At 45.9% G+C, this 12,804-nt stretch overlaps 1 protein-coding gene across 1 annotated transcript in view; it reads left to right on the top strand.

Annotated features, from left to right (window-relative positions):
• Window positions 1-4,475: 4,475 nt before the first annotated feature.
• The window catches only part of UBR4 (ubiquitin protein ligase E3 component n-recognin 4), a gene marked incomplete at its 5' end in the record, with an annotated part of 75,667 nt that continues 67,338 nt past the window's right edge, over window positions 4,476-12,804 (top strand). The window contains 16 exons of the mRNA XM_057416246.1: window positions 4,476-4,646; window positions 5,359-5,462; window positions 6,112-6,241; window positions 6,335-6,474; window positions 6,778-6,880; window positions 7,380-7,521; window positions 8,246-8,370; window positions 9,063-9,187; window positions 9,401-9,460; window positions 9,590-9,780; window positions 10,343-10,442; window positions 10,532-10,669; window positions 11,158-11,275; window positions 11,670-11,857; window positions 12,396-12,555; window positions 12,686-12,771. Coding sequence (XP_057272229.1) covers window positions 4,476-4,646; window positions 5,359-5,462; window positions 6,112-6,241; window positions 6,335-6,474; window positions 6,778-6,880; window positions 7,380-7,521; window positions 8,246-8,370; window positions 9,063-9,187; window positions 9,401-9,460; window positions 9,590-9,780; window positions 10,343-10,442; window positions 10,532-10,669; window positions 11,158-11,275; window positions 11,670-11,857; window positions 12,396-12,555; window positions 12,686-12,771 — 2,081 coding nt within the window. The remainder of the gene's footprint in view (window positions 4,647-5,358; window positions 5,463-6,111; window positions 6,242-6,334; window positions 6,475-6,777; window positions 6,881-7,379; window positions 7,522-8,245; window positions 8,371-9,062; window positions 9,188-9,400; window positions 9,461-9,589; window positions 9,781-10,342; window positions 10,443-10,531; window positions 10,670-11,157; window positions 11,276-11,669; window positions 11,858-12,395; window positions 12,556-12,685; window positions 12,772-12,804) is intronic.

The raw sequence follows: 12,804 nt of genomic DNA, 5'->3' as shown, positions 1-12,804 counted from the left end.
GGCGGCCCGGCCCGGCTCGGCTCGGCGTTGGGCAGCGGCGGCTGCCGGGGCCAGAACGGGAGCCCCGAGCAGTGTCCGGCGAGTCACTCACGCCCAGCCCGCTGCCGGTTTCCTGGGGACTGGGAGGCTCTCGGGGTGGTGCCCTTGGGACCTAATAAGCGGGGATGATGATGCACGCCCGGCCACGGCCACAGCGGCTCTGACAAGTCACCCCGCGGAGAGGCTTCGGGACGGCTCTGCTGTTCGTGCCTTTGTCCAAGGGGGATGTCAGGCTGTGCCGTGAAAGCTGTTGTCTCCCTTGGCCTGGCGACATGTCCTGGGGGGGACATGCGGTGGCACCGGCTTCCTTTGGGTTCCTACCCATGGGGCACTGCCCGCCTTTTAAAGAGAAATAAAGCTGAAGCACATCGAGCCTGCCTTTGCTAACAGCAAAGTTAGACCCGGAGCAGGAGTGTTTAGTTTAGCTTACAGCTGATTGTATGACCTAAAGCACTAGGTGTGAATGCCACAGCGTTGTGCTCAGAGATATAGCCCTGACCACACGAAGTTGTTAGGAAACACAAGCTAAACACTGCACTGAGGAAGGTAATGAAGTAAAGCTTTGTGGTGTTGTGCTCGGTGTGGAATGGCTGATGTACGATCGGTGTCAGTGTGCTGTGCAGGTCATATGCTAGTAGTCACCTAGAATCTGCTCAATATTGATGTGATTTGGGCAGTGCTGAGGCTGGCCTTTTAATCTGCTGTTTTCGGGGGGGTGGTTTAGTCTGGAGCAGAGAAGGCTCAGTGGGGACCTTATTGCTCTCTTCCAAACCACTTGATTCTATGATTCTGTGATTTAGGGACCATTTCAGATTCGCTTTTCCTTGTGGAGCTCCGCTGTCAGTGTGCCTAAAGGTCATTATTGGAGTGTCAGCAGTTGCAGAACACACAGGAACACTGAAGTGGATTCACTTGACTGTCGGGAGAGGTCTGTTTCCTCTCCTAGTGACAGCGAAGGTCTCACTTTCCACTTGGAACACGAGTGTGTTGCCTTTAAGTAGCGTTGCTCTGAGGCTTGGAGTCGTGTGCCTGATGCTCGCTGTGATTCAGAACCGGCAGGAGTTAACATGAGCACAAGTCTCTTATTTCGTGCCTTGATATAAGATGTGGCAAATCACAGAGGGGGAAGAAACCTCCAGCTTGTTGTGTTTGGAGCCATGCTCTTCCGTGCTGAACAAATCATCTATCTTTAGATTTCTAATCTAAAATATGTTATCTGGTGGAGTTATTTTTGGAAGGTGGTTGTTGGCTCTTGCAGCGAGACTGTTGGTTGACACCATCTGCAGAGTGGCTGGATTTCCTCTCAAATAAACGTGGTGTGATGACAGCAAAATCCTAGGATCATGAAGGGACCTCTGGAGATCATCCAGTCCTGCCTCCTGCCAAGGCAGGGCCACCCAGAGTAGGGCACATAGGAACGCATCCAGGCAGGTTTGGGATGGCTCCAGAGAGGGAGACTCCACAGCCCCCCTGGGCAGCCTGTGCCAGGGCTCTGCCACCCTCAGTGGAAAGATGTTCTTGCTCATGTTGAGGTGAAACTTGCTGTGGTTTAGTTTGTGGCCATTGGTCCTCATCCTGTCACTGGGCACCACTGGAAAGAGTCTGGTGCTGACACCTGCCTTAAAAGCATTAACATAGTTCTTTCCGTAATAAACTAGTAAACTCATTTGTTTGAACAAGTCTTATAGTTCATTTTGAAGTTTAAGCATCACTGAGTTCCTGGAGTTCCCTTAGCAGGTATGTTCAGGAATTGATAGACTTTGGCCTCTGGTTTGACATAACTGATAGAAACGGTGGCTTAGAAAGATGCAGCTGAAGTGAATGTGGTTTACAAAGCCTGTGGGGGTGCAGTGAGGCTGGTTTGCAGGGAAGGGTTTTCCACAAGGGAGAACTCCTGCACCTGCTGCTGTGTCTTCAGGAGGAAGAGGTTGTTCTTGTGCCTGCTGCCTTACATAAAGGCTCTATTTTGGGCCTGTTGGGGATTTGGAAGCAGAACTGAGGCAGGAGGTGGTTGTTGCTGACGGGTTATATTTGATATTGACACAGAGGCTTCTCGTTTAGCGTGAGTAATGAGCTTCCCTGGGAAGCAGAAGTTAGTTAAGCAATAAATAGCAATACAGTAGCCTAAAGTTGTTGTTAAATCTCACTATAGATGCAGTATAACACTAGCACATCACAGATTAAGCTGTTATCTCTCACTTATGTTTATTTGCAAGGACTTGATGGTTCGTTGACAGGTGCCTTCCGCTTTTCACCACCATAACAGATCCAAGCCTCTTCTTGCCCAATCCAGATGGAATTCCCAACCTTGTTCTGTTTTTTTACACCTTGTGGGTGTTGTGCCTTGAACTGCTTGACCTGTACGGTAGAGCAGTTGTTGAGGAGCTGCCAGCTGCTCCTGTACGGTGTTGTTCCCAATTTGTTCTATTAATGTATGTTGTATACATCTGGCTGCTGCTGATTTATAGTTGGCATAAAGAGGTAGGTGAGCAAAATCGGTGTCTGAATATAAGAACACAAACATTTTTGCACATTCAGTCTCTGGGCTCGTTGCCCATCCATGTGCTTTGGGCAGGAGGTGGAGAGGTGAAGCCTGGTGAGCAAGATGTTGGAACTCGGTCATGTTATGCTGCTGATCTTCATGCAAAGCCTCTCTTAACGGCTGCTTTTCTATTTCAGCTGTTTAGGTAGGCTGTGTAGGGTCCAGAGAAGGGCAACGGAGCTGGTGAAGGGCCTGGAGCACAAGTGTGATGGGGAACGGCTGAGGGACCTGGGAGGGGGTTAATGGTGGCCTTGGCAGTGTTGGAACAGATGGACTTGATGGTCTTAAAAGTCTTTTCCAACCTGGTTGATTCTAACCAGGAAATCAAAGCTACAAAGCTGATGAGTATTTCTCCTCGCTCATTTTTTCTGGAGAAATGATAAATTCTGAAGTTTCTTCTGTTTCAGCCACATCTTCCATTGTGACTGGAAACGATGACTTGGGATAGAAAAAAGGGAAGGCAACTGGGAATGGTGTGCCGTTTTCTCCCTCCCACCCCACCAAAGCTGGCACCATCATGTGCTGCTGGACCAAGGATTTGTTCTACTGTGATCTGCAGCAGTGCTGCTCACTGACTAACTTTAGACATCCTGGGTTTAGCTGGGTATTTAGCTGATGCCCTCTGCTCCCCACCTCCCCTCCAGAAATCATCACTGTCACCAGAGGTGAAGAGGCCTCTGTTTAAAGAGGTAAAGTTGACTTGGGCAGTGAAGTTGAGTCGTATAATCTGTTCTTCCACCTTGCCCATGGAATGAAAAGGGGAAATAAAGCGGTTTAAGTATGTAATAGGCAGATACCCACATTCATAGTTGTCTCACAGGAAGCATTAAGGGGAGAACCAGCTATGCAAGCAGAGCTTAGTTTCTGTTCTTGGCGTGGTTGTCCTCAGGTTTCTGTGCAGATGGGCTGTGGTGTGACACTGCAGCAGCTTTTGATGTGCCATGTCTTGCCTGTGTATCAATGTTCCCCGTGGCCAGCACGCCTCATGGAGGAACCTCAGAGACGTGATTTTCAGCGTGTTGATGTGTGTTTTGCTTGGCGGCGTTCACTTTTGGTTTGAGTTGGTGTTGACTTTTCGGTCACTGAGCTGTGTGTTGGTCTGTGTGTGGGGCAGGGTGCTGTGGGTCTCTGAAATGCCAAGTCTCTGCCCACGAGGCTGATTGCGGGGGGTGCATTTTTCTCTTCTGTGCGTTACCTTCGCAAGTCGTTACTCCCCGGTCTGTCACAGAGGCTGCCTTGTTTGTTTGTTAGTATGCAGTTGCCTGTTTTGATCCTTCTGTTTTGTGGAATTGCACCAACTCCAGTTGACTCCGTGCCTTAACAGAAAGGGAATGCCAGTGCTCTGCTCCTGGCAAATCCTGCTGAGCATTACAGAACAAACAGGCCAAACTTTATGGGCAGCTGGGTTTAGAATAACTTAAAGATGAATGGTCAACTGGGAGAGCCATAGTTAAAGGGGCTGAGCTGTTGATGGTGCATCATAGAATCCCAGACTGGTTTGGGTTGGAAGGGAACTTAAAGCTTGTCCAGTTCTAACCACTGCCATGGGCAGGGACCCCTTCCACTAGAGCAGCTTGCTCCAAGCCCCTGTGTCCAACCTGGCCTTGAACACTGCCAGGGATGGGGCAGCCACAGCTTCTCTGGGCACCCTGTGCCAGCGCCTCAGCACCCTCACAGGGAAGAGCTTCTGCCTAAGAGCTCATCTCAGTCTCCCTGTAAATCCACAAAGGAGGAACATTTGTAGTTTTGGAATGACGTCCTTACATTTCCTGTGTGGATAGCGATGCTGATGCCATCATCCGTGTGCTGCTGGAGGACTCAGCCCTGAGAACATGAGAGATGGGACCCAGAACTTTGATTTGGAGAGCATGTGTGATTTTGACAATCTTGTCAGCATATCCTGAGCGTGGTGTGGTGCTGCTGTCATACTGTGTGCAATTGACACATCTCCTTTTCTCCTGTTGCAGTGAATCTGAAATCCTGCACCACGACAAACAATATGAGCCTTTTTACTCCTCCTTTGTTGCACTTTCTACGCATTACATCACTACTGTGTGCGGTCTAAGTAAGTGTTCCCTCTCCTTTGCTTCTCTTGCTCTTGTGTTATGACTGGGGTGTAGAAAAAGTAAACTGGAACTGCTGTCCTTTGTCTCCAGCCCTCTTTAAAGACAGAGGGGATGAGGCCAGCGCTGCTGGCTTCTGTACTGGCACAGTGTCAACTCAGATGGAAAGGGAAACTTGTCAATAGGAGGATTTGGCCACCAAATACTGGACAGTGCTGAGTTTTTGTTGCTTGTTCATTGGCCTGATTTCATTTAGGGAAAATAACTTTGAATCAAATGAAGTGTATAAATCAATTTTCAGGATTTTTAGATTATTCTTTAGCAATTATTTTAGTATGTTGGAATTAATGATCAAAACTCTGTGACTCAAAATTATTTCCTATTATTTTGGCTGACAGAATTTGGCAATTTCAGCAAAAAGAGTGGTTTAGGTCAACTTATTTTATGTTCTTCAGTGCTTCTGCCAGTATTAAGTGATGTTGCTGGGGAAGCCATTTCATCTATATTACCTTGTCTGGCTTATCTCTGCTTCACTGACATTTCTTGGGTTACCTTTTAATGAGATTGTATTTATAATTGCATCTGTGTGTTCGGCACAGTAGCTTGTGAGTGCATCCATGTTGCACCTCACTCTGTTTTACTGATAGCACTAAGAACACATTTCTCTGAATGAGTTTAAAACTTGTCCTGAGTACAAATATCTCCTTTTTTCAGTACCTAGAAACCAATTGCAGTCGGTGGCAGCTGCTTGTAAAGTCCTCATTGAATTCTCACTACTTCGCCTTGAGAACCCAGATGAAGCATGTGCTGTGTCACAGGTGAGAGCTGATTTTGCCTGCTAGAGTGTTAAAATGGGTTTTGGCCTCTTAATTCCAAAGTATAATGTTGCATAAGGCAAAGTTAATGAAGGTGTGCTGCTTCAGCAGAGTGCTGAGTCTTACCTCTGCATCCTTCACTCAATTTCAAGCTGAAATAAAGGGAACCTGAAGCCTTGGTTAATTCTTGCATTTTTCTGTGGTCTGGTTTAGTTTTGTGTAATAACCTGGAACAAAACAGTGGAATTCTTAAAGATGGATTCTTTCCCCAGTTGTATTTCAGTCATTCTGGGAAAGCTGAAATCTATTTCAAAGAGGAAAGGCATGCGAGAAGCCTTCACATAATTTCACTTGTGATAGGGACATAATGTCACTTCCTTCAAGCCTTAGTTTGTCACAGGAAAGTGCCTTTCCAGATGCTTTTCCCTAACATGCACGTGGGACAATGTTAATGACCTGAATTACCTGCAATTAGGGGTAATAGCACTACTACCATGTCTTTGGTATGAGATCAGAGTGGGTTTGGAACGTTGCAGTAGCTGCACTAGCTGAGGGTACAGTACTCTTAATGCGGTTGCTTAGAATAAATGCTGTTGAGGAATAATTGGAATCAAGAGAGTTTAAGTTGTACTTGATGCCTTTTTCTTTGTAGAAACACCTCATTCTGTTGATAAAGGGGCTGTGTACGGGCTGCAGCCGCCTGGATCGAACTGAAATCATTACCTTCACAGCAATGATGAAGTCAGCCAAGCTGCCTCAGACTGTTAAAACCCTCTCTGATGGTAAGGGTTTATATCACTTGAAGCACTTGAGTTAGGCATAGAAAATACTGCAGGTTTGAGGTATGAAATGGTGCTTTGCTGTTTGCCCTGCAGTAGAGGACCAGAAGGAGCTGGCCTCCCCGGTGAGCCCAGAACTGAGACAGAAAGAAGTGCAGATGAACTTCCTCAATCAGTTGACATCAGTTTTCAACCCTAGAGTCTCGTCGTCACCATCTATCACACCAGAAACACAGGTAAACAGCCAACCCTAGAATAGGGTTGAACCTTAGCATTAGTAACATTGGTGCAGGAAAGGGCAGAGAGCAATCAGTGGTAGATTTTAGTACACATGTGTAAAGAAAACCTTTCTTAAGTATGTAAATCCTACTTGCATGTTGACAAGTGGCGAACAACACAATAGTAGTTTTGTTGCTTCATTGACCCTAATGTTCAGTGATATTTGTAGCTCTTTTGAGTTCTGCTGCTGCTGCACCTTGCTCCTGTGTAGATACTTGCTGCAATACCATGTATTTTTAATGCTCCCATAATGGTTTTAGGTGGAAGGAGAGAATGAGGATCAAGCTTCCACAGATCAGACCTCTGCAGCAAAGACAAAAAGCATATTCATTGCTCAGAACGTGGCCAGCCTGCAAGAACTTGGTGAGAGTCAGCTTTTTAGGATCTGGGAAGGGATGAAAGAGGAAATGTCTCTCCAGTGTTACATCCTACTGCTCTGAATGGGAAAGATCTGAAGGTTTTACTCATTTGCGTGCTGAAGGAGGTTGTGGCTGTGATGTAGTTTTCTTCATTGCAGAGGAGATGAGCTCGGTATATTTATATGCAGTCACTGGGTTTTGCAGGGTAAATAAGGTGGACCATATAAAATAGCTTATGGGATGGATTATTGAGGAATTGTGAATTAGGACCTGGTGTGTCACATAACGTACACAGAGCTTTGTGACACCCGTTACGAGTGTGGCTGAAAACTTCACCTGGTTTATGTGTTGTAAATTAGGCTTTATCCTGTTACCTCATCTGTGATGGTATTTTCTCACCACAAAGAATAATTAAGTCAATTACTGGTGACCATTAGATCTGTTCTTAGAAGCATTTTCACAGATCAGTAAAAATAACACTTCTGGGGTTTTTTTTTTGGTAGGTGGCTCTGAAAAACTGCTGAGAGTGTGCCTGAACCTCCCCTACTTCTTGCGCTACATCAATCGGTTTCAGGATGCAGTGTCAGCCAACTCATTCTTCATTATGCCAGCCACAGTGGCAGATGCCACTGCTGTTCGGAATGGGTAAGTGTCTGTCCCTGCTCTCCTCTGGTGGATGCTGGGTACACTGTGAGAGAAAATAACTGTGCTGGCCATGCAGCATCATAAGTGCTGCTCCTGTGAGGTCTCAAATGTCCAGCAGGACCAGGGCAGTGATTGTCCCCCTGCACTAGGCACTGGTGAGGCTGCACTTCAAATCCTGTGTTCAGTTCTTTTCCCCTCGCTAGAAGAGAGGCATTGAGGTGGTGGAGCAGGGCCAGAGAAGGGCAACGGAGCTGGTGCAGGGCCTGCAGCACAGGTGTGATGGGGAAGGGCTGAGGGACCTGGGGGGTTCAGTGTGGAGAAGAGAAGGCTCAGGGGGGACCTGGTCGCTGCCTACAAGTGCCTGACAGGAGGATGGAGCCAGGAGGGGCTGGGCTCTGCTCCCAAGGAACAAGGGATGGGACAAGAGGAAACGGCCTCAAGCTGCACCAGGGCAGGTTTAGATGGAGCTGAGGAACAATTCCTGCCCCAGAGGGTGCTCAGGCATTGGAACAGGCTGCCCAGGGCAGGGCTGCAGTCACCATCCCTGCAAGTGTTCGCACCCAGTGGAGACGAGGTCCTCAGTGCCATGGGTTAGTGGTGGCCTTGGCAGTGCTGGGGTGAGGGTTGGACTGGATGAGCTTAAAGGGCTTTTCCAACCCAGTTAACTCTTATGATTTAATGTGTACATTGCATTGCTGAACCTTAGCATGTGTCGTTACTGTAGATTTCATTCGCTGGTAATAGATGTGACCATGGCACTGGATACTCTGTCTCTGCCTGTACTGGAGCCCCTGACACCCACACGTCTCCAAGATGTGACTGTTCTTGCTCTCAGCTGTCTCTATGCAGGTGAATGGATTTCCTGTATTTTCTCTGGAGCTTTAAGTCACTCTTGCTTTTGTTCTGCATTGTTCCCTGCACATTGGAGGCTCAGCCTACAAGAACCTTTATTTCTCCTGAATTTGAAAGCTGTGCAGCATACTGTGCACTGTGGTGACTGGGTTCAGATGAAAATTGTTATAGTAGCTCTGAAATTCTGGTGTATTATGCAAATGTTCTTGTCAGTATCTGTGACAAACACCGACTCAACGTTCTCTTAATAGCCTGTGATTTCTGCTCTTTTAATGTTCAGAGCATAATGTATTTTTGCAGTGCTTATGGCTTTAGCTTACTTGGTTATATCTCCCAAATCAACCATGTTTCCCAGGAGTGGTTTCATACACCATCATCCTGAGTGCTTGGTTGAAATGAGTAACATTTTAAAGAGATATGGGAGTAGAGTAGGAAGATTGCCTTAAAAATGGCATTGAATTCCATGGTAAAACATCTTTAATTGTTCTCGTGTGTTTCTGTAGGGTAAAACTTTACTCCTCTGAGGGTAGTTCAGAAGGATCTTCAATCTGTCAGCTGTAATATGGAGTATTCCCTGCTCCATCAGGTCTATGGGCATGTTTGAGACTGCTTGGTTTAATATGCAAAGTAGGAACATTGACTCCTAAGTCTGGCTCTTAGTAAGAATGTGACCTCTTGTTTTGAATCAGGTGTGAGTGTGGCCACTTGTATGGCCATCCTGCACGTGGGTAGCACTCAGCAGGTACGAACGGGGTCAACAAGTTCCAAAGAAGAAGATTATGAAAATGATGCTGCTACTATTGTACAGAAATGTGTAAGTAGATGAAAGAGTATGATTATTGTTTCATTCTTAGCAAGCGAAGTGCAGAGTTTGTATTCCTTTGGACTGCAATACATAGCTGTTATTTCTAGGCATTAGACTTGCTGATAAAAGAAGTAGTGAGGTGGTGGCTAATTGTAGAGGGAAAATACAATTGTATTTGGAGCTTAACTTAAAATATTACCATTGCTTTGGATTTATTTGCAGCTTGAAATCTATGAAATGATTGGACAAGCCATCAGCAACTCACGCCGTGCAGGGGGTGAGGTAAGATTTCTGTCTTGGGAAGCTCTTTCAGTGGTTTTGTGCATGTATATTTTGGCATTTGGATTGACACTATTTTGTCTTTTTTGATGCCTTTTTCCTCCCCTTCCCCCTTCATTTTTGGCACGATAGCATTATCAGAACTTCCAGCTGCTTGGGGCTTGGTGTTTGCTAAACAGCCTCTTCCTCATCTTGAACCTCAGCCCCACGGCCTTGGCTGATAAGGGAAAGGAGAAAGATCCATTGGCTGCTCTTCGTGTCAGAGACATTATTGCTCGCACTAAGGAGGGCGTTGGGTCTCCCAAGCTAGGACCTGGGAAAGGGTATGTAAATACCTCTCTGAAGTCGTCACTGTCCATGTGCCTAGCCATGCCCAGCAAGCAGGTACCATGGAGTCTTGTTGGTTTCTAAAGTTGTATCCCCAGTTGTAATTCAAGGGAATCAATTCTTGATTCTTGGGAAAAAGCCACTGTCTTCTTCAGTTTAGCAAAGTAGTCAGTACACTCAATATATTCCTCTCCCTCCCTTTGAAATTAGAATCATAGAATCCCAGACTGGTTTTGGTTGGAAGGGACCTTCAAGCTTGTCCAGTTCCAAAACCCTGCCATGGGCAGGGACACCTTCCACTACAGCAGTTTGCTCCAAGCCCCGTCCAACCTGGCCTTGAACGCTGCCAGGGATGGAGCAGCCACAGCTTCTCTGGGCATCCTTTTCTAATACCTTCATAGGAAGAATTTTTTCCTAATGTAATCTAAATCTATTCTCTTTCATTTGAAACCATTCCCCCTTGACCTATCACTACATGTCTTTGTAAAAAGGATTTCTTGTAGGCCCTTAAGGTATTGAAAGGCCTCAATAAGGTTTGTTTCCTTTATGTTTCTGTAGGCATCAAGGGTTTGGTGTTCTGTCTGTGGTGCTGGCAAATCATGCTATCAAATTGCTGTCATCACTCTTTCAAGATCTGCAAGTGGAGGCATTGCACAAGGTACGTAGGTAACATATACATTCTTGTGGAACATTTTGCCTTCTCCACTGAAACACACTTTAAATTCTCTTCTCACTGCCATCCTCCAGGGCTGGGAGAGCGATGGGCCACCAGCAGTGCTGGATATCATGGCTCAAAGCACGTCGATCCAGAGGATTCAGCGGCTGATAGATTCTGTACCACTCACTAACTTGCTGCTGACTTTGCTGTCTACTTCCTACAGAAAGGTAGGAACTGGCTGGAGAGCTTCTGTGGCTGGGGCACTCCTACTAGGTGCCATCCACATGGAAAAAACTCACTTTACAAGCTGTGGCTGTGCTAAGAACTTAGAATTCTTCTTTCAGAAGCTGTCAACTGGAGCCTCTCTCTTTTTTCAGAGATGTAAAGTTGACAGACTTGTTCTAGTCAATTTTTTTTCTGTAAGCTCAGTGGTATTTGTAAGTTTAGGAGGGGGTGAAAAGGCTGCATTCAAAACAGATGCTTTATGTTAGAGCTGTTACTTGAAGTGTTGCTTACAAGCTTGGCATAGATTATTTGTTTTCCACCATCCCATGATATTTTTAATACAACTTCAGGGGAAGAAGCCTTGAAAACCTGTTCATAACTTAGTTGAGACAAATTTGCTAGAAGAAAATGAAGATGTGTTAGGAATTTACTGTTGTTTTCAAATTCTTATGATTCATCCTAAAATTAATTGCTCTGTTATTCTCCCAAGGCTTGTGTCTTGCAGCGTCAGAGGAAGGGCTCCATGAGCAGTGATGCAAGTGCCTCCACTGATTCTAATACTTACTACGAGGATGATTTTAGCAGCACTGAGGAGGACAGCAGCCAAGGTAATAGCAGCAAGCAACTCAAGGCAGGATTTTAAACCGTCTTTCAGATTGAGTGGAAACCTGGCTGTTGCCTTCTTGGGCTGGAATGACATTTAGTGCTGAGAATGTGAACCAATTTGTAAGAGCTGTTTGGCAGAGGCAACGCTGACTGTGCTTTTTGGTGTAAACGAAAGGCTGAGTGCCTGGGATTTGGCAGTATTTGCTTGAGTGGAAATAACTTCTTGTAAGCTCTTGTTGGACTCATGTAAAAGTGCTTAGCCTTGTGATTTGGGAAGGAAAAATGAAGGTAGCAGATGCCTTAAACTGAAACTCTTTTCTAAGCTGAGTAGTTTTCATAAGGTATGTAACATTGCTTATAACATTATGCTTTTGTTTTTCCTGCCTCCTGTGTTAGATGAGGACAGCGAACCAATCCTTGGGCAATGGTTTGAGGAGACAATCTCTCCAAGCAAAGAGAAGGTGGCCCCACCACCCCCTCCTCCACCACCCCCTTTGGAGAGCTCCCCTAGAGTGAAAAGCCCAAACAAACAGAGTGCTGGAGAGAATGGGAACATCCTGGCCAGCCGCAAAGATCCAGAGTTGGTACGAGATGGTCTTGAGGCTTAGTGAAATAACTGCTGTGCTGTAGTGTTGTTGCCTTGTCAGTGGCTGGGTATGTTGACAGGGAAGATAAATGTGAGGTATTTTAAGTGCATTGCTGATGGAGAATCAATGACTGTCTTGCCTTTGAAGAAAGATATTTCCTCTCCTCTTCTGTAAGGTGGAATAGTATTCGTTACTGCAAGGGAAGCAAAGCCTTGAAGATAGTATCTATTTGGGTTACAGAGACAGAGGGAAAATGAGGGCAGAAATATAAGCAAAATGACTTGCTGATAGAATGCTTTTAGTCCAACTCCATGAGGGAAAGACAAAAATAGATACTGCAGTGGAGGAGAGCCTTACAACCTTGTCAAAATCTGTCATTAGTCCTGATACAGATACAGGACATTGATTGCAGTGAGCTGGCTGTCAGTGAGTAAACCTGTACTCTGGGGTGGAGTTAGGGGACTTGATCTGTTTTGCTGGTGGTTTAGTTTTGGTTTAAGGTTGCTTCTATGGTGTGTTTCTCCTTTCTTTCCAGTTTTTGAGCCTAGCTTCAAACATTCTGAACTTCATCACTTCTTCTATGCTGAACTCCAGGAACAACTTCATTCGCAACTACCTGAGTGTGTCTCTTTCGGAGCAACACATGGCTACACTGGCCAGCATCATCAAAGAGGTGGATAAGGATGGGCTAAAGGGTGAGTGAGCAGAGCTTCTGTGTTAGAGAGCACAGACTGTAGGAGCTAGAGGTGTGTGTTTTCTTAGTTTCATGTGGAAATTTGAAATGTAAGAGCACCAACAGTAAATGGCTTGCTCCCTGTCTTACAGGCACATCCGATGAGGAGTTTGCTGCTGCCCTGTATCACTTCAACCATTCCTTGGTGACCTCTGATCTTCAGTCCCCTGCTTTGCAGGTAAGTGTGATTGCATATATATAAATAAAAGGA

Source organism: Pezoporus wallicus, unplaced genomic scaffold, assembly GCF_028554395.1.
Source record: "Pezoporus wallicus isolate ANWC-B61680 ecotype Strahan unplaced genomic scaffold, APGP_CSIRO_Pwel_v1 contig_14547, whole genome shotgun sequence".
Classification (NCBI taxonomy): domain Eukaryota; kingdom Metazoa; phylum Chordata; class Aves; order Psittaciformes; family Psittacidae; genus Pezoporus; species Pezoporus wallicus.
Note: the sequence above shows the minus strand (reverse complement) of the source record. Positions and strands in the feature narration are given on the sequence as shown.